This window comes from Diaporthe amygdali (genome assembly GCF_026229845.1).
Source record: "Diaporthe amygdali strain CAA958 chromosome Unknown NODE_31_length_594919_cov_65_084759, whole genome shotgun sequence".
Lineage (NCBI taxonomy): Eukaryota > Fungi > Ascomycota > Sordariomycetes > Diaporthales > Diaporthaceae > Diaporthe > Diaporthe amygdali.
The window spans coordinates 1-19,025 of NW_026517051.1; the positions used below are offsets into that span (position 1 = coordinate 1).

The following is a 19,025-nucleotide window of genomic DNA, read 5'->3' on the forward strand; positions in this document are numbered from 1 at the left end:
CCCCCCCCCCCCCCCCCCCCCCCCCCCCCCCCCCCCCCCCCCCCCCCCCCCCCCCCCCCCCCCCCCCCCCCCCCCGCGCGTCGCTTGCCACAGACAGAGGCACACCCGGTTATATCACGGTGATGCTCCGCTGGCTTGTTCACTCCTCTTCTGCTACCGATAATTGAGAATTATGCCACAGCACTAACTCGTGACCGCTTTACCATGTCGAGCCGGTTTAGGGATTAGCGGTTTTCCGCATGTTAAGTGTAGAAAGAAAAGGTTTAACGCCCGCTTCTTACCTGCAGGAGGTTGCAATATGTCTTTCGTACAGGCCTAGGTACGTCTGCCAGTTGAGCTGTTGTCGACGGCACGGAAACGGGAAGCATGAACAATTTGCTTGCCTTATTGGCAAACTTTGGCCTGCATGTGGCCGCCGACACTCCGTCTCAGGCATCAAGGCCAAATATTGTCCTGCTGCTGTCTGATGACCAAGACAGACGCCTCGGATCTACCGACTTTCAGGGGGTACTGCAGCGGGAATTGGTTACCAAGGGCACTGAGTTCATCAACCATCATGTAACTGTTGCCCAGTGTTGTCCCAGTCGAACCTCGCTCTTCCGGGGTCAGGCTGCACACAACACGAACGTCACCCATGTCCAAGCGCCCGGGTAAGTTACGATGGATGGCGACACGCTCTGAGGCCGGCAGCTAAGTCTTGGTGGCAACAGTGGCAACTACGACAAGTTTGTCTTGTCGGGCGAGAACAATGACTATTTGCCGTTCTGGCTGAAGTCGGCCGGATATCGTGCCGAATGTAGGTGAGACTCATGCCGATAGCAGAACATACGACTGACCTGATGCCTGCCATCTTGCTTTCAAGATCTTGGCAAGTTTTTTAATGGCTATACCGTTCTCAATTACAACACGACGCCCAAGGGCTGGGACCATGCCGACTGCCTGGTCGACCCGTACACGTACGCCTACAATACCGTCGTCATGTCACAGAATGGTGAGCGGCCGGTTCTATACTCTGGCTACCATCAGTCGGACGTAATCCGCGCAAAGGCCCTGGCACGGCTCGACTATCTCACCTCCAACTCGACGTCCGACCAACACCAGCCCTTCTTCCTCGAAATCGCACCTACAGCCCCACACGTTGCCCAGCAGGGCGACGCCGGCATCGCCAACCCTGTCCCTCTCTCGCGGCATCTCAACGACTTTCCCAACGCCACCGCGCCCCGGGTGCCAAACTTCAACCCCCCGGATCCCACCCAGTCCCTTCGCAGCAACTGGGTCGGCAGCTTACCCGCCCTCAATGAAACCCAGATCGCCTACGCTGACGAGCAGTTCCGCGCACGCATCCGTTCCCTACAGGGCGTAGACGAGATCCTCGAGGATGTGATCGCGCTGCTCGATTCACGCGGCCAACTTGACAACACCTTCATCATCTTCACTTCTGGCAACGGGTACCACATTGGCACGCACCGCGCCGTAGCCGGAAAGGCCCTACCTTATGCCGAGGACACCAACGTGCCCTTCGTCGTGCGCGGCCCTGGCGTTCCGGCCAATGTCAAGTCGCGGATTCCGGGGGCTCATCTGGATCTGGCGCCTACATTCCTGGACATCGCTGGGGTGAGCCAGGAGAATTGGCCGCGCTTTTTTGACGGCAGGAGCTTGTTGAGACAGTGGCAGGGGAAGCCGGAGCAAGACACTATTGGCAAAGAACTGCTGAACGTCGAGTTCTGGGGTGGTTGCCACTTCGAGGCACCCCCCTTCACCTCGTACCCGGAAAATAGCTACAAGACGCTACGCATTTTTGATGAAGCCGACAATAGCTGGCTGTACGCCAAATGGTGCAGCGGTGACGAGGAGCTCTACGACACGTCGAACGACCCGTATGAGTTGGAGAACCTGGCCGTGACGCGCGTCGACGACACGGAGACGAGGCGGCTCATCAACCGCCTGAACGCCCTACTGATGGTGACCAAGAGCTGCTCCGAGGAGACCTGCCGAAACCCCTGGTCCATCTTGCGGCCTCCTGCGGCCTTAAAAACCACCACCGTATTCGACAACCTCAACGACGCTATGGATCCCGCCCACGACGCCTTCTTCGCGGGGTTCCCCCGGATCGCTTTCAAAGAGTGCATGACGTACCAGTACGTTCCGAACGAAGAGCCCTTCTATCCTGCCTCGTCCGCCGCACTGCAGGAGCAGTACCGATTGCCCACGGACAACTTTGTCAGCGTGGCACCTGAGAGCTTCCTGGCGCCGTCAAACGACAAGCTCGAGGGAGCTTGGTACCAGAGGCACGTCACGCTCGACACAATAATGCTGTCAGCGCGCCAGCTAAGGGACGACGAGTTGGTGCCGTAATGCACAAATCAAATACTTTCTTTAAAAAGTGAAAATATGGTCGGCAAGGTCTTGTGTCGGAATCGAGGCACAGTCATGCAGGTCTGTAGATAGCCGGAAAGTCAACCCAGGTTGATTCTGACCAGCTTTTCTTGGGTGTCTGCTATGCGGCCACAGCATTTCAAGCTCTGTAGTGAGTCACGTAGGTATTTGAGCATTATCCATCGCCCACAGCCCACCTCCTTGGGATCAACCTCCTACACAAGTAGGTCCTATGGAATAACCTCCGCGTCCTATAGGTAAACCTCCTGTGGGACAATCTGCTGTAGATTAAGCCCCTGTTGAGTGAGATCCGGGCACAAGGTAGCCAGTCAGGCCATAGGCGTTCCGCCATGACGTTTTCGCATTTTGTTTGTTTGAGGATGTAGCTGTGTTACTGAAATAATGTATGTGATACTACTCAAGCAGATCACAATAGCCTTCATACAGACAATGACGCCGTGAGCTCCGATTCTGCATCAACTGCAAATTACGCCGTCTTCTGTAATGTTTACTTTCATCTCGATGGACGATTTTGAAAAGTAGCCACAGCACCCGACGGACTCGCCACGCCCTCAGGCACATCCAGCGGCACACTAACAAACATGGACGACGACCTTTGCAGTGCCTTACACTTCACAGAAGGATGCCGATTTTGGAGTTGGCCGTAGGACCTGATAGGCTGTCTTGGTGGACTCCGTTGTAGTATTGGAGAGTGTCCTGACATGGACAATGCCTGGGGCCATTCCAATGGCTTGAGCCCTGCGTGTTAATATACAGTTTTTAGCTGCTTCTTATAATCAAATAAACAATATATAGATATATTGCGGTAGTCTTTATGCTATTGTTATAGGTTGATAAACTATTTAGTATGTTAGACGGTTTTCTTTCAGGGGGAGAAAAGTTTAAGTATACGTTTTTATTGTATTTCTTCTTTTACTAGTGGTGCTGTTTATGTTAGTTATCCCTTTAGGGCATGTTATGCTAATGGTAAGAAGTTTCTAAAAAAAGTATATACTAGCCTTTAAATAGGAAAGCTATTGGAGAGAACGTTAAACGCGGTTCCTAGCCACTTCAATATATTCTCTTTGAACTAAAGGATATTTTGAATTCCTTTGAAGGTAGTGGAATCACTTTTCATTCTTTTAAATAGATTATATTAAAGTTCAATAGATTAGAAATAAAACTTTGATGGTACAATGTCGACTTCAACTCTTTTCATAGACTTCTTATTCATATAAATCTTAGATCAATTTAAAGAAAGTTTTATCAAAGCAGCTCAGGGGAGTGCCGCTCAATGACGCCCAAATTCAAAAAGACAACTCGACTTCGGACCTATCAAAATTATATACAATCTCTCAGAGCTCCTTCGGAATCAATGCCTTAGACAGCGACATGGACCATCCCATTTTTGCCATATAACTTCCCCGTCATCTGGCTCCATAACTTTAAACCAAAAAATTCCCATCTTGACCAGTCCATTGCTGGCCACAGACTTCCTGACACTCTCTTCATCTACGCGGTCATTGTCAGCCAACGCACGTCCCATCTCCATCTTCAAAAGTCCACGGCCATCCACAGATGTCCTGGCGTACCCTTCCTCCACGCAGTAATCGTCGGCGAGACCTCCGATGGTCACATCTGCAGTGCGCACTATCTCCTCGGCCGGTCCTCTCATATGCGTTCGCACCCATTGAAAAAGGCGCAACTGTTGTCCTTGAGTCTCTCCCCATTTCACGAAGAGGTCCCACCAATACACGTGCTTCAAGATCAAGAAGTAGAAGCCTTCCATCCTCAGACCTCCATCATATTTCATCAACTTCATCTTCTCATTCCTCGACCTGATCTTGTCCAACGTCCACAAACCCACATGGTTCACTGGAGGCTGACGCAAGTGCATTCGCCGCCAAGACGCATCGCGTCGATAAAAGGCCACCCTGCGTTGTCCAATGGGGAGCGCCTCGATCGCGAGATCGTTGAATCCGCGGGGGCTTGGCGTGCCAGCAAAGTCGAATAGTATTGGAAACAGCTCAACCAAAAGAGGATTGAATGTGACCTCATGACTCTCCGATGGCTCCTCTCCGCACTCAAAGAAGAGTGCCCTTTGTAGTAAGACCGACCCTTGGATCACGTCTCGCCATTGTCGGCATACCCTGAGGGCCGATGTGAGGAGGCAGCGCATTTCAAGGCACAGAAGAATGGGTTCGAGCAGTTCGACGGTAGTGAGAACCGGGCTAACGGAGAGCCCGGAGGTAGCAAATCTTCTGCATTCGCTCATGCTGAACGAAGTGAGGATGGTTCCGGCGGCAGGAATGCGAGTTGATGGGAAGACGTATCGTAGAAAGTGATTCCTGAAGTTTAGAATAAAGGTTTCGCGCTTCCAAGCGATACAATCCCCGTTGTTGCTGCCTACGTAAGAACTAACCCCTTCTTGAATGTTAGTCACCTAGGATCCACAGTGCACGTGATCAATAACACTCAAAGAAGGCATCCTTAAGGCATCCTTGAAGCAAAGCAGCAGAGTTCATATCTCGGGATGAGGGAAATCAGCCTCCACGGAGGAGTAACAGTCACCGGAAAAGCTTTTAACTTTTTGTCTCCTCCAAGACTTCATCTTTAATGCAGCAGATGAGGCCATATGGGAAGAAGATAATAGCATGATCTTTGGAAGCAATATTATTTCGGGGACGTGGACGCTATGACCGGTAGCTGTAGATATTTTAACTCGGCTGTATGTAGTACGAGGATCGCATCTTAAGCCGCATCATGCTTCCGACACCATTGGATTTTGCCACCAACCTCCGCTAGCGTATGTTACAAATTGGGTGGTACATTATTACGGGTTGGAAACAATTATACAGTGGGGTCTGATTATGATTTAGCGGTTGTTGAGAAAGCGAGAAGCGAGACTGCGAAGAAGGCGGTTTTAAGTGAATGGTGGTAGCTACCCACAAGACCACCTGCAGCCCCTAGGCCCTTTGCCTTAAAGGCTGGACAAGCGTTGAAGGCAACCTTTTTTTCTTCTCTTTTTCTTTATCAAGGCGAAGTCATATTGAAAGTCCCACAACCACGAGCCAGACTTGAGAGCATGGCCTTTTCTGTATCCCTCCCGTGATGAGATGGTCCGTAACGATCAGGGCCGGCGAACAGGCTCCTCGGGCTGAGCAGGCTCATGTGATGACCTGGAACAAGTGACTCAAAATGTTGAAGGCTACCACCAAAGAACTCGATCGGCACAGCAAACACCTTTGTCCGGGTACCTCCCTATCGTTATGTCTGCTCGCAATCTCACCGTCGACAACGTCGACAAATGTTGTTCTTCGGCGATCGAGCCGTGGACTTCAGAAGAAATCAGCTGCGGTTGATGATGCTTTGGCACCCTAGCCAGTATTCTGCCTGGCGCCGACGACAATGCTAATAGAGACAGAGGAAGGCAGAGAGCAGGTGAAACATAGAGCACTAATAACCTGACAGACACCGCATCTACCACTTGGCAGGTACAGGAGGCATACATGTTGCCCAGAACAACATAGGCGCTGAAATTCGGTGGAAGAGAATATTATACAGTGAAAGGGGGGGGGGGCTCGGCATCGGAAGTAAGTTTTCCATTCAGGCTCTCTTTCCTCAGCTTTTGCGGGGGGCGACTTATGGTTAGAGCTTAATGATCCTCCGCATAGCGTCACATCGGAAAAAGTGGACGGTGTTCATGAGCGGAGGTAGGTAAGATCAAGATTTGTTATTCTCTCTCCAGTCTGTGTACAGTCCATTATACTGTACATACGGCATTTCTATTTTATATAAATAAACATTAATAATCCTAAACACATATCATATTCGAATACGTAACCCAGCTAACAGACCTTGTATCGCTAAGGAAAGAGAGCAGGAGGGAAGGTTGCCTCCAACTGACATCACGCTTTAAGAGCAAAGTGCCTAGGGGCTGTAGGTGGTCTATCTGCAGTCACCTCTAATCACACACTTACCTCCGCCGCACCGTCACCTTATTTACTCGATCCAATACAATTAAAGAAATGGCATTTGCTAATATTTCCTTGTGTTGATTCTATTTGAAAGTATAATGCCTTTCGCGAATGTCGCTCTTCTTAACGATCGCTTGCGGGGTTGCTATGTATAACAAATAGTGATCTATAATGAAAGTTGCCTGTTCTGAAGCACAACAGCTGTTTCTGGCAAAGTGGACGGTATACTCGGAGGACTTCTCTTATAATAACGAGACAAGGCAGGAGTGCGTGCTAGGTAGTAATACCACAACAGGAACGATCCTAAGGTGAGAGGCACTGCAAAAGCCCAGTATACCCATATCTTTCCAGAAACGGTCCAGCCAGAATCCGGGCTGAATGAAAAAAATGACATGCTAAAAATAGCCGATATAAAGGTCGGGGGCAAAAAGGCAAGCGTAACAAAGGCGATAGTCTTCATAGCGGCCCCATCCGAGTGCGCGGCACGCCCGATCTCCACCGAAGTGTTGGCATCGTGCTGGGCAACAATATGAAAAGCGAGCTGAATCTCATTCAACAGTCGTTTTTCATTCGACGCAGATCGTTGCCTCAAACTGGTCATCATACTCTCGATGAAGCGCAAGCGATGATGTATATCCTGTGACAAATTCTTATCGACAGCTAGGTCGCTTGCCATGAATATTTCATGCTCTGTAACAATCCTGGTAAGAGTATCGTTGGCAACATCGAGCGTCTCGGATACATGGATGGCATGCCTGGCGATATCGTGCAGGCGTCGGTAGTCCGGCCGTGGCCAGCCCATAGGCACCGTTTCTATCTCCCTCGATCTGACCTGGTCGCGTATAGCCCAGACGGCGGCTTCCTCTCGGTGTACCAGCTCTGTCACTAGTACGACATATATCCAGAACGGATCGCAAACACAGCTAGGGTTTGACCTTAAGAACTTGTCTGAAACACACTCTAGGATAGACTTGCAAGCATCGAATATAACTATTGTACTCTGAAGCTTTTGAGGAGACCATCTTGCAAAGACGTTTGTCTTGTCCCAAGTATATTGCATAGTTTCGTCTAGATGTTTTGTTTCGAAATATGCCCAGGTATCTATACCTTATCAGCGAGGTCATATTGCGGCAAGTGCATATATAATTACTATAATCAAGAACATCTCCGTTATTTCGAGCGATCTCACAGCCAAAGTAGCCGTTTGATCGACGGCAACAGTCAGACCACCACAGCTCGGGGATGTGAAGGGTTTCTGTAAAGATCGGCCGGCATCGCGGGCATGTGCGGATTTCGTTAGCACTGGCGAATCTTGGGAAAGTTAGCGGCTGCTTGGTCTCTCTTATAAGGTAGACGGACATAATGCAGATGGGTGATTCGGTCAAGGCGTCTGGGAGCCCGTTGCTTAGATAGTTTGTGCAAAGCTGTTGGGCCGGAAATTTGTGACGCTGCCAGTTGCCATTGCCTGTGCTTCTATCATCAGCGATGTTGAGGCAGAAGGGTGAAAGCGATCTATAGTACCCTTAGTCCACTGCAATACGTCAACATGTGAGCATCCTTGACAGGGTGGCATGGCCAAGCGCGAAACCGCAAGACGATTGGGTGTGTTCGTAAGCCTAAAAGGGTCTCGAATGTAGACAACCATCAGTACTGCTTTATTTCTGTATCGTACTCGCCTTTGTCCCTCCTTCTGCTACCGCCATTTTCTCCACCTCTTTTGACGGGTGCTTGCCCCGCCGTGATAGCGGGGCAGTGCGTTTCAATGCGCCCAAGGCTAGGTCAGTGCTACTTAGTTTGCAAGGCGGCGCCATTTTCTTCCTAAGTAAGTTGCTCTCGTTGCAAGGAATACGAGTTTCATACATACAGTGGAAATCGCATATTGTGATAATATACCTCTTCCGCTCGATATGTTGCTGGCCGTCGCCTTTTACTGTTGCAAGAAAACAAAGTGCGCATGTTCACAGCAAACTCTTCTGGGCACAACAAGTACCGTACATCAACTGCTATTACTAACACTGCTTACCGGTCTGCTGTGTAGCAGAGTGCCCAGCATTGTTAGCGCGGGTAGCTGCTTGTATCAGCCTAGCCCGCAGCCACGTGTATGTACCTCGCCACGAAGAGCCCTACAGAAGAAGCATGCAGTGACAAGGCGCATTAAAGACGTCAGGAGACCCGAAACTGTTGATGTTGTGCTACCAGCATTGAACCTCAAAGTTCTTGCCAAGCAGAGAATTTCATGACTTGATGTGGTCACCAGCCAGGGGTTATGAGCCTTGCTTGTGCCACCAACACAGGGGCTGAGATGCTGCGCACAGTTGAGCTGATAGGCTCCCATTCTGCGCGAGACAGCTTCCATTGCAATGCTCAGGCGATCCCGCCGCAACGTGCGGGTTAGCGGAGTAGGAAACTGCACTTACATGCAGGCTGTGGACTAGGATGAGTTAATCATGCTATCTACCCGCTCAGGAAAAAGTCGACAACCTACTGCATACCGGTGAGTTGGCGTTTGGTGGCTGAGCCAATGAAGGCAGCGTGGCTTCGGCGCTGTGCCTCCCCTCTACAGTACGGTCGAAGATCAAGTCCCCGATGTGGTTGCTGCGTTGGCTAGGCGCACTCGCATCAGCTTTTCAATCACAGCCGGCAAGGATATTCTCAAGTGTTTCTCCTTGACTACTTCACAGCCCTCTCAATCCGTTTGTATCCATTCCTTTATTCCCTTGTGCCTTTCTCAAATCCAGACTTGTGCTGACAGAGGTATTTCTTCTACCCCGAGAACATCTCAAGTGACAGAAAGAAGCTACATCAAATCACTCAATAACTGTAGCTATATCCATTGAAACTCAAACAATGGATAAAGCCACCAAGAGATCCGTGGATGACACATACAACGAGATCGACTATACCCTCCCTGACTCGAAGCGGTTGAGACCGGGTATTGACAACGATCGTAACAATGCTTTCCCGCAAGACCGGACAGAATCAGTACTGTCATGCGAAGACTACACTATCGCTTGGGTCTGCGCACTTCACATCGAGATGGCTGCGGCTGAAGCTATGTTGAGCAACATTCACGAGAGCCTACCGACACATATCGATGATACTAATACATATACCTTCGGGAGTATTGGCATGCACAACGTCATCATTGCATGCCTTCCATCAGGGCACTATGGAACTAACAACGCGGCAACTGTAGCGAACAATATTCGCAGAAGTTTCCCTTCTATACGACTGAGGCTTATGGTTGGAATAGGTGGCGGAGTCCCTGGCAAGGCTGACGTGCGTCTGGGAGACGTGGTAGTTAGCGATCAAGTTATTCAGTACGACTTCGGCAAAACTGTTGACGGCGGCCAGTTCATACCCACAAGCATTCCATATAGACCGCCTCAGGATGTTATGACGGCCGTCTCCAAGCTACGCGCAAGTCATGAGCAAGACGGCAGTCGAATTTCGACCATCCTCGCCGATATGCTCTCACGAAAACCAGCAATGACCGCTTATGCTTATCCGAGCAGGCTTGAGGATTTGTTATTTGACGGTGGATATGACCACTCTCAATCGACGGAGGATTGCAAGCATTGCGATCGATCGAAGTTGGTAGCGCGCGACTGTCGACCGGACAACAGCCCAAAGATTCACTACGGACTCATTGCTTCTGGAAATCAGGTTATGAAGCATGGAAAGACACGGGACAAGGTGTCTCGGGACCAGAACGCTCACGGCCCTGGCGTTCTTTGTTTTGAAATGGAAGCGGCAGGGTTGGCGGATAGTTTTCCGTGTCTTGTTGTTCGTGGAATCTGCGACTATTCAGACTCGCATAAAAACAAGGGATGGCAACGATATGCAGCCGCAGCAGCGGCAGCATACGCCAAAGAACTCCTTCATGTTATACCTGCCGTCAATATGCGAAGGACTTCGGCGGTGACTGCTGTTGGCAAGTATTACACAACCGGTCAAAGGACATGCTTTTCTGACAACCCCGCAGAACAGATATCATCGCGAGAGCATCGGAAAGTTATATTAGACTCTCTGAGGTTTGAACAGATCGACTCTCGACACTCAAACATAAAGGCGGTTTATTCTAAAACCTGCAAGTGGCTGCTCCAGCATCCTGACTACACAGATTGGCTGGACCAGGACAAGTTCAATAGCCATCACGGCTTCCTATGGATCAATGGAAAGCCTGGATCAGGAAAGTCAAGTTTGATGAAATTTGCTTTCACTAATGCACAACGCAACACTGGTATAAATGCGGCCACTGTCTCGTTCTTCTTCAATGCTAGAGGAGATACCCTTGAGAAGACGACCGCAGGAATGCTCCGTTCCATTCTACTCCAGGTTCTTGAGAAGCTCCCGGACCTCCAAGATGTACTCGATGGCATAAAACGTGTGCCTCAGAATCAGACTGGCTCCACTATGTGGGAAGTGGAGGTGCTTCAACGGCTTTTCTCCTCTGCAGTCTCACGACTCAACAAACGACGCGTCACCTGCTTTATTGATGCTCTGGACGAGTGCAATGAGCGCGAAGTACGAGCTATGGTGGATTTCTTCGAGGCTTTGGGAAATGAGGCCAGTGAACTTAAGAACAGGCTCTACATCTGTTTCTCCAGCCGTCATTACCCATATATCGATATCCAGCACGGGAAGCAATTGATCCTTGAAGACCAACCAGACCATGGCGAAGATCTAAAGAGATATGTTGAAGGTCGATTGAGAACAGGAAATGGACCGTTGGTCGAAGAAATCAGGAACAAGATACTCGAGAAAGCGGCCGGCGTTTTCATGTGGACAGTTCTCGTCGTCGATATTCTCAACAAAGAGTTTGAACGAGGACGCATCTTTGCAGTCAAATCCAGACTGCAAGAAATTCCCAGCCAGTTAAGCGAATTGTTTAAAGACATGTTGAGGAGGGATAACGACAATATGGCCGAGCTGCTGCTGTGTATACAGTGGATACTTTATGCAAAGCGGCCCTTGAAGCATGAAGAATTCTACTTCGCAGTGGTCTCCGGCGTATCTTCCGAGGCTTTGGCCGAATGGAATCCGGAATACATCGGCACAGACGACATGGGACGTTTTGTGCTGAGCTCTTCCAAAGGACTTGCAGAGGTTACAAGATCTAAAAGCAAAACGGTCCAGTTCATCCACGAATCGGTGCGAGACTTTTTGATCAAGGATAATGGCCTCCGTGATCTATGGCATGAGCTCGGAGAAAACGTTGAAAGCTTAAGCCACGATCGACTGAAGCAGTGCTGCCTTGCCTATATCAGTGTTGACACGTCAGGGTCCTTACCAAGCAGTAGCTCACCTACAAGCATGACGCTTCCCAAAGCATCATCGAATGAAGCGAAAACTATGCGAGAGTCGGTTTCGGCAAAGTTTCCTTTCCTGGAATACGCTGTCCACCAGGTCTTCTATCATGCCAATGAAGCAGCGGCTGGGTTACAGCAAAGCACTTTTCTGGACAAGTTTCCTCTTCAAGCTTGGATCAATCTTGATAACCAACTTGAAAAACACAAAATCCGCCGTCATACGCCAAGTGCAACTCTTCTGTATTTGTTTGCTGAGAAGAACTGGACAAGGCTAATGTCAACGCAATTGGACCGTGATCCTCGAATCGGTTTACAGGGAGAGCGGTATCGATATCCACTTTTCGCTGCCATTGCCAATGGACATTGCAATGCGGTTGAAGAAATACTGCAGCACGGCACGAGTTTCCCGACAGATGTTGATATTTCTCTGCAGATAGAGGATGGGCGAAATTTTGTGGTTCCGAAAGACAAGGCCCTACTCTCATGGGCTGCACACAAGGGAGGTGAGGGTATGGTGAAGCTACTTCTCGCCACAACCGCGGTCAACGTCGATGCCAAAGACCGTAGCGGTAATACAACACTCTTATGGGCAGCGAAAAACGGACATGAAAATATTGCAAGGCTGCTACTCGACACAAACAAGGTTGATGTCAACATAAAAAATAACAGCAATCAGACACCGCTTTTGTGGGCTGTAAGACAAGGCCATGAGGGTGTCGCGAAGCTACTTCTCGCCGAAGCTGCAGTTGACGTTAGTATCAAAGACGAAAGCGGTGATACATTACTCTTTTGTGCTGTAAAAAGTGGGCATGAGGGTGTTGTAAAGTTGCTTCTCGCCAGAGACCCAATCGATATCAATATGAAAGACAACAACGGCGATACAATACTCTGGTGTGCTGCAAAGCATGGGCATGAGGGCGTTGTAAAATTGCTTCTTGCTAAAGATGCAATTGATGTCAATATGAAAGACAACAACGGCGATACAATACTCTGGTGTGCTGCGAAGCATGGGCATGAGGGTGTTATAAAATTGCTTTCCGACACAAACAGGGTCGATTTCAATATGAGAGACAGTAACGGCCAGACATTACTATGTTGGGCTGTAGAAAACATGCATGAGAGGATTGTCCAGGTGCTGCTTGATACTGATCGAGTTGACCCAAACGCTGAAGATAAGTACGGGCACACGCCGCTATTATTGAGTTTTCGAGCAGCGAAGGCTCTACAGATACCACCGCTGATTAAGCCCCGTATGCCAACACATTTTCAAAGTACAGCTCTTGAAGATTACCAGATGCAACTTATACTTCTTGAGCAGCAAAACAGAAAGCGGACACTGATGGCGCGGCCCCAAATAGTTGTTCTCCGAATGCTGCTCAATAACGATCGAGTCGACACAGACGTTGAAGATGAGAACGGATGGACGCTGCTGTCGTGGGCGGCAAAGCATGGTCACGAGATAATTGTCGAGCAGCTACAGAAGCGTTCATGACTGCCTACTCACCCACCATCTTCTCCTGTCATTATTTTCACAAACTTCGTATTGTAATGGTCATGGCTGGTTCATAGTTTATCAACGGACTAATGTTCAGGGTGCGTTGAAGGCGGTGGCGTTCTGAGCAATATTCATAAGAGATGACCGAGAGCTGTCATGGCTATCCAGGGAAATACTTAGATTGATTGTTGAAGAGCTGTCTTGGACTAGCGTTATCTACTTATAACAATTGTGTTCTATATGATCCATCTCTGCAGCCTGGCTCACACTATATCAACAATAGAGTGGCCTACCTTGGATCAATACAACTGATCTTGAGTGATCCCCTTACCTTTTTTAATTATATTATGTGACTAATGAGGGGTCTTGTCATGTCGTTGGGTCATATGACGGTCTGTTCTGAGCCGCTTCCGAACCAGCTGTTTCTTCTATTTTTGTCAGGCTCATGACACTTGCACGATTTTGATCCATGACCATCAACACAGCCTATTTAGCCCGATATAAGGCGGTTAAATCTCTCAAGCCCATTTCCAAATGAATGTAACAGGAAGAAGAGTAGAAGTAACAGTTCAAAATAATATTCTGCCCCAAATGTAAATTGGTATAATTTCTACATTTTTCTTTCCTATCTGATTCAAATTATTTGTCACTAATACTTGATTTTTCAAGGAATGTCTCTTTGGGCTACTACTTTCTAATAAAATCTTGAATAGCCTATTCAATACGAAGGAAGTATATCTTGTTTTTGCATTCTTGAAAAATAACAATATCCTTCTCAACTGCTAAAGTCCCAACGCGTATCTTTGTGATATATCTTTCTTTATAATAATGCGACTACCTATATCTCGAACAATCAAGCAGCGACTTCTCCATATCTGTATGCAAGGACCCCAAGCAGCTAAAAGCCAGTGGCTCTCCAACTCCGCCAAAGCCTCGTGGACCCCAAGTAGCGTAGAAAGATCGTCGTAAACGGGCTCCGACCGGGGGGTGTCGTGCTGATGTAGCGGTGTTGGATACTTCGCTCCCCTCAGACATCCTTCATACTCTCACTCCAACCGTAGCTCGATAATGACCTCAGATGGCATCGGCAGGCTCAGATCGAAGAATGAATGTGGACACCATGACAATGGGCCAACACGGGAGATCGTGAATTTCCCCTGAGGAGCGAAGACAGTGTGATGAACTCTACCTCCTCAATGTGATTTTCATGTTCTTTACCTGGTAGAACTTTGATTGGCTACGCTGTACCATTGCAGCCACGTCCGCACTTCTCCTGTTTCATGTCGAATTCATCCCCATATGAGCCACTCAACCAGCAAGGAGAGATCCGTAGCGCTGCCGATTCGGTCCTGTGACCAACAGAAGAATATTTAAAATGTGTAAAATGGGCTTTCCCGTCCCCATCCAGAAATTTTCATTGCAAACCTATCTGATCGCGGCCAAAATCTCGATCCAAGCTGAAGGGGCAAACGGATCGAACACGTAGGCAAGAACCTTATCGTCTAGGTCCTTGACTGCGTGATTGTAATTCTCGTCTACAAAGGGGATCTTCACAGATCTGGATGCATACAACTCAAGTGCGGTCCAGCATCGAGTGAACCAAGTTGATATGTCTAGAACACCTTAGGGACTTCCATAATTGTTCCAGGAGAAGTTAATGAGCTCTCTATCGTGTATGAGAATGTACCTTTCTTCGTAGGAGTTCCGGTGCATTCTTCTCAAGATATCTTGTCGTAGTTACCCAACCGTCGAAATACAAATGGTATCCTGCCAGATAAAATCACATTCAACTTTGACCGCGTGGCGCGAAAATAAATATAATAGGCACTTGTTAACTTGACCTGGCTCTTTAAGCTTAATTCTGGTTCTGTCTGACCAAATATGAGAAACGGCGACATATGATGTAACGTTGGTGATCTTAATAAGCTGTGGCATCTTCGTCAAAGCTTACGAGGCCGACACAGGCTTGAGCATTCATGGACTGTTCTACGTCCAAATTCCGATACTTTATCATTCTCCTGCTCATTAACCTTAGACCGAGGACATACAATGTCCACACAGCGTCCGGTTTGACACACGTGAAGCTGGTAAATCCTTGTGGCGTTGATATCTGATCAGAGACAATTCTGAGGGTTGCATACGTGTTGATTGGTCTGGTGTTTTTAAGAGACTTGAAACCGGCCCAAAGTGTCAAGTAACGAAGGCGACGAGCACATGCTCCATTCGGTCGCCTTGGCCAACTTCCAAAGCCTACTCTAATAGAAATATTGCCGTGGCAGCTGCAAGATTCCAACGCGGACTTTGGGGATTAAGAGCTGCCCGTCCTTCAAGATTGTCTGTAACACCAGTGAAACGCGTATTCCCTTTCCGTTCGCATTCGATATCCATAGAAACAGTTCACAACACCCGAGTGCGTCGATCCGACCCCTTTGCAGCAACGCTGTGTACTTGCCAAGGTCTCTTAAAATTCGCGTACAGAAATAGACAACAGCGTCGATATGCTTGAAATCGCTGTTACACCTTTCAGTATCTCCATGTACAACCTTATTATCTCCTGCGCATTTAAGCTACGTAGATAACGCCACTAGGACCCAACGCTGGTAGCGGAGCGATTTCCACGAAAGCGATTTCTTCTCATTTCTTCTCAACGCAAGACAACTTTGTAAAATTTCGAATTCCAATTTGGTGGAGATTAACAAGGAAAGACATTGGTTTTACTGACCTCGAACCAATTAAAGGATACTTTGTCCCAAGGAAGTCATGGGAGGAGACAGTATAAATTAAAAGTGGGCGTTTAGACGAGTGAAGAACTGACCAGTGATGAGATTTGTGAATTCGAATTTGTCGACTGAAAGATCACCCATCTGCCTCGTTCCTGGTCAAGGGGGATGGTCATCCCGGGCATTGTGGAGGAGTGGAGGAGCGGGCAAAGGCAGGACATCGAAGGACGTGGCTTGAATAGATGACTCATCTGGATCACTCTTCTCACCCTGCACAGCCCGGTGGTTAGCACTCTCGCACTATGATGCGCCAGGGGGATCAATTTGCCAAACACCATGTTAAGATAGATATATTCGTTGACTTTTTCAATTTTTATTCATCTATATTCAGAACATTATTTATAGGTTGTGTGATTACATGCAGAGCAAGTCTAAACGAGACCACTCAGACTCAAGAAGCTCACTTTAGACCCACCCCCTCCTCACTTCAGTACAGTCAAATTCTGACCTCATGTTCATTCCATATCCAGTAACAGCTCGACAGGATGAATGCCCATCAAAGTACACAATACGAAGTGTAAATTACGCAGTGGGCCGCAGGTCCCCGCTAGAATGTCACCTATCTCATAACATGCTGCCTGGCACGTTCCAAATTCCAGCACAACTGGGAAATCTGCACGGCCTTCTATTATGTCGAGCTTCACTTAGGCCTATGAGCCTACCTATGACACTAGTTGGGCTTGGCACAGCCCACAGTCTACTATATATCGCGCATGATCAGCATGGAAATAAGGCACAGGACAGCCGGAGATGAGAAGTTGAGCCACCCTCGATCATACTCAGCCTGAGCTTAGCTGCGTCTCGTAGCTGACGAATCTGCAAGGCCGGTAGAGGTCCGGTACGCATGTGTGACGAACTTACCTGGGTACATTGCAGCCGACCATCTCCAGAGGACGCGAGGTGATCCCGCTGCGGCCTGAGCCCTCCTCTTATGCAACATTCAGCTGGCCGAATGATCTGCTTAGGCTACCCACGGCAGCTCTTCATTCAGGGGCGGGACCACACCTTGTCGGAAAGGTCGATGTTGGCGGTATGCATATGCATGGCCTATCGTGCATGAGAGCAACCTGACAACTCATGGACCGACCGTCATGGACCGACCGTCATAATAATTGCTGGCGAATCGACCGACCCAGAGGCGAGGCTGAGCGATGCCAAGGCGCCGAAACGGCCGAGACCAGGGGGAGAAGATAGTGTCATTGGCTGAAGCGGATAAAATCCGTTGCAAATGTTACCGTCTGTCACGGTTGTACCGACGGTTCGTTCTATATTAGTCTATGCATTCCTAGGTGGTAGTCTAATTACACTTAACGAGATACGATAGACAGCACCGAGCATAGCAGCATCTGTATCTCCCAGCAACTGTCTCTGTTGGTGTACGGCAGCAATTTCCCCGTTGGGTTTGGATGCATCTTCGTACCGGGTTTGCTTTTCTTTACAGCTAACACCTACTTCACGCTTGAGGTGGGCGTGCTACACAAAACCGATCCTCCAAGAACAGGGCCCCGTGACAGAGTCAATGTGGTTGTTTATAGTGTCCCTATTGGAGTTGCCAGGCTTTACTGATCTACGACTAGAAATGTCCCCCTGGCCTGCCGTGATAGCCTTCGAATCCATAGCAACACCTTCATTGTGCTTATTGCTGATGCTACGCCGTCGACTTCAACCCAAGTTTGGGTTTGTTCTGTACTTCTGGGTATACGCCGCGGAGTCTGTCTCTTTGCTTTGGTCACTTTGGTTCAGCTCTGTACTCCAGAAAAGTGCATTGCCATTACGAGTAGACCGATGATGGTGATGCGGTGACTCGGTGATTCATAACCGTTCCAAATATCTTTGCCATTTTTATTTGCTATTACTTGGTATGGAACAGTGGCTAATCATGCTTTGAAATTTTCGCGTAATTGGAAGTTGCGATCTCCACTAGCGAGCTTATTCATCGCTTTGGAAAACATCGCTTCAGTGATATTACCTCTTATTCTACTAGAAGCGTTCCTAGTGAATTTCATCGCCAATACCCAATCAGAAAAAGATGTCAAGTACAAGGTGTAAATCCAGACTGTCGCAGCTGCGCTATTGGACACACACGGCGTCGCCTTTGGATGGGCGTAAGCCTGTAGTCTGATTGCTGCGATTGCTGGCGTCTTTCTCGTTGATCCATCCGAGACGCTTTAGAAATAAGGCGTCGCGCATTTAGGGTCGCAAATAGCAGAAAGAGGCAAGAAAATACATAATCAAATGCAAGGACTGAGTAGAATGCTATGCATCAAAGGCCTCCCTAGACGCACGTATAGGTTCTGCACGAGGCAACTCAAATGCACAGCCGGTCTGCAGAGGGATGAGATTGTCTTTGAATAGGCTGTTCCTATCTAGGTGGTGACCAGGTACCGTGGAGTTCCACTTCCTCCTTATTCTTAAGTCAAGGTACTGTCAACGGTTCCGAAATATCTGCCTAGGGATAGTTGTAGAGAGAAAGCAATAATTCGAGCAGACATCCGATGCTCGTCGAGGATAAATATCTCCAGGGGACTCGTTTCCGTATCAGGCCCCGTTTCCGTAATCTACCCGGACGCACAAAAATCTTACTCTCACGGACGATTGCCGTGATCGGTAGCCAGCGTTGCATCGCGGAGCTTGCATGCCAATACTAGCGAGAAGACCCCAGCATCCCGCATGCATATAAGATCCTTCTTACCACTGTTCGACCTCTAAGGTCGACCCATCCTCGGCGTTGCTACCTATACCAACGTGTCAGCCGAATCAATATATTGGTATTGCAGCGCAAGAACCCATCCAACATCCGAAAGGCGTATGCATTGTAAGACGTGGGGCCGCTGCATGATCACAACTCCGCCGAGGGCATCTTGCATTCTGGATCATCAGCTCCTCAGGAGATCCACGTTGCGTGCATGCCATATCACAGCACTTTGCCGCGCAGCTTTTTGTTTTTCTATGGTCACAGAATGCATCAGAAGCATCATGTACCAAGCACATGACATTCTAGCAACTGCGTAGACCTAGTTTGCCCCAGCCTGCTCTGTAAGGCAATTAGGTCGGAACTGCATCGAACAGAACTTGCGATCGTTCT

General features: G+C 48.7%; 3 protein-coding genes across 3 annotated transcripts; 2 read left to right on the plus strand and 1 right to left on the minus strand.

The window, feature by feature from the left end:
* Positions 1-366: 366 nt before the first annotated feature.
* Positions 367-2,355, plus strand: J7T55_000244 (arylsulfatase; the record flags this gene model as incomplete). Its single annotated transcript, XM_053132343.1, has 3 exons — positions 367-650; positions 711-796; positions 863-2,355. The coding sequence occupies 3 exons, from the start codon at positions 367-369 to the stop codon at positions 2,353-2,355; spliced, it is 1,863 nt and encodes a 620-aa protein (XP_052989483.1).
* Positions 2,356-3,731: 1,376 nt separating this feature from the next.
* On the minus strand, positions 3,732-4,651 carry J7T55_000245 (uncharacterized protein; the record flags this gene model as incomplete). The annotated part of the gene is made up of 2 exons (XM_053132344.1): positions 3,732-3,740; positions 3,848-4,651. The coding sequence occupies 2 exons, from the start codon at positions 4,649-4,651 to the stop codon at positions 3,732-3,734; spliced, it is 813 nt and encodes a 270-aa protein (XP_052989484.1).
* A 4,549-nt stretch (positions 4,652-9,200) lies between these two features.
* J7T55_000246 (uncharacterized protein) lies at positions 9,201-13,157 on the plus strand (the record flags this gene model as incomplete). Its single annotated transcript, XM_053132345.1, has 1 exon — positions 9,201-13,157. The coding sequence occupies one exon, from the start codon at positions 9,201-9,203 to the stop codon at positions 13,155-13,157; it is 3,957 nt and encodes a 1,318-aa protein (XP_052989485.1).
* Between the last annotated feature and the right edge of the window lie 5,868 nt (positions 13,158-19,025).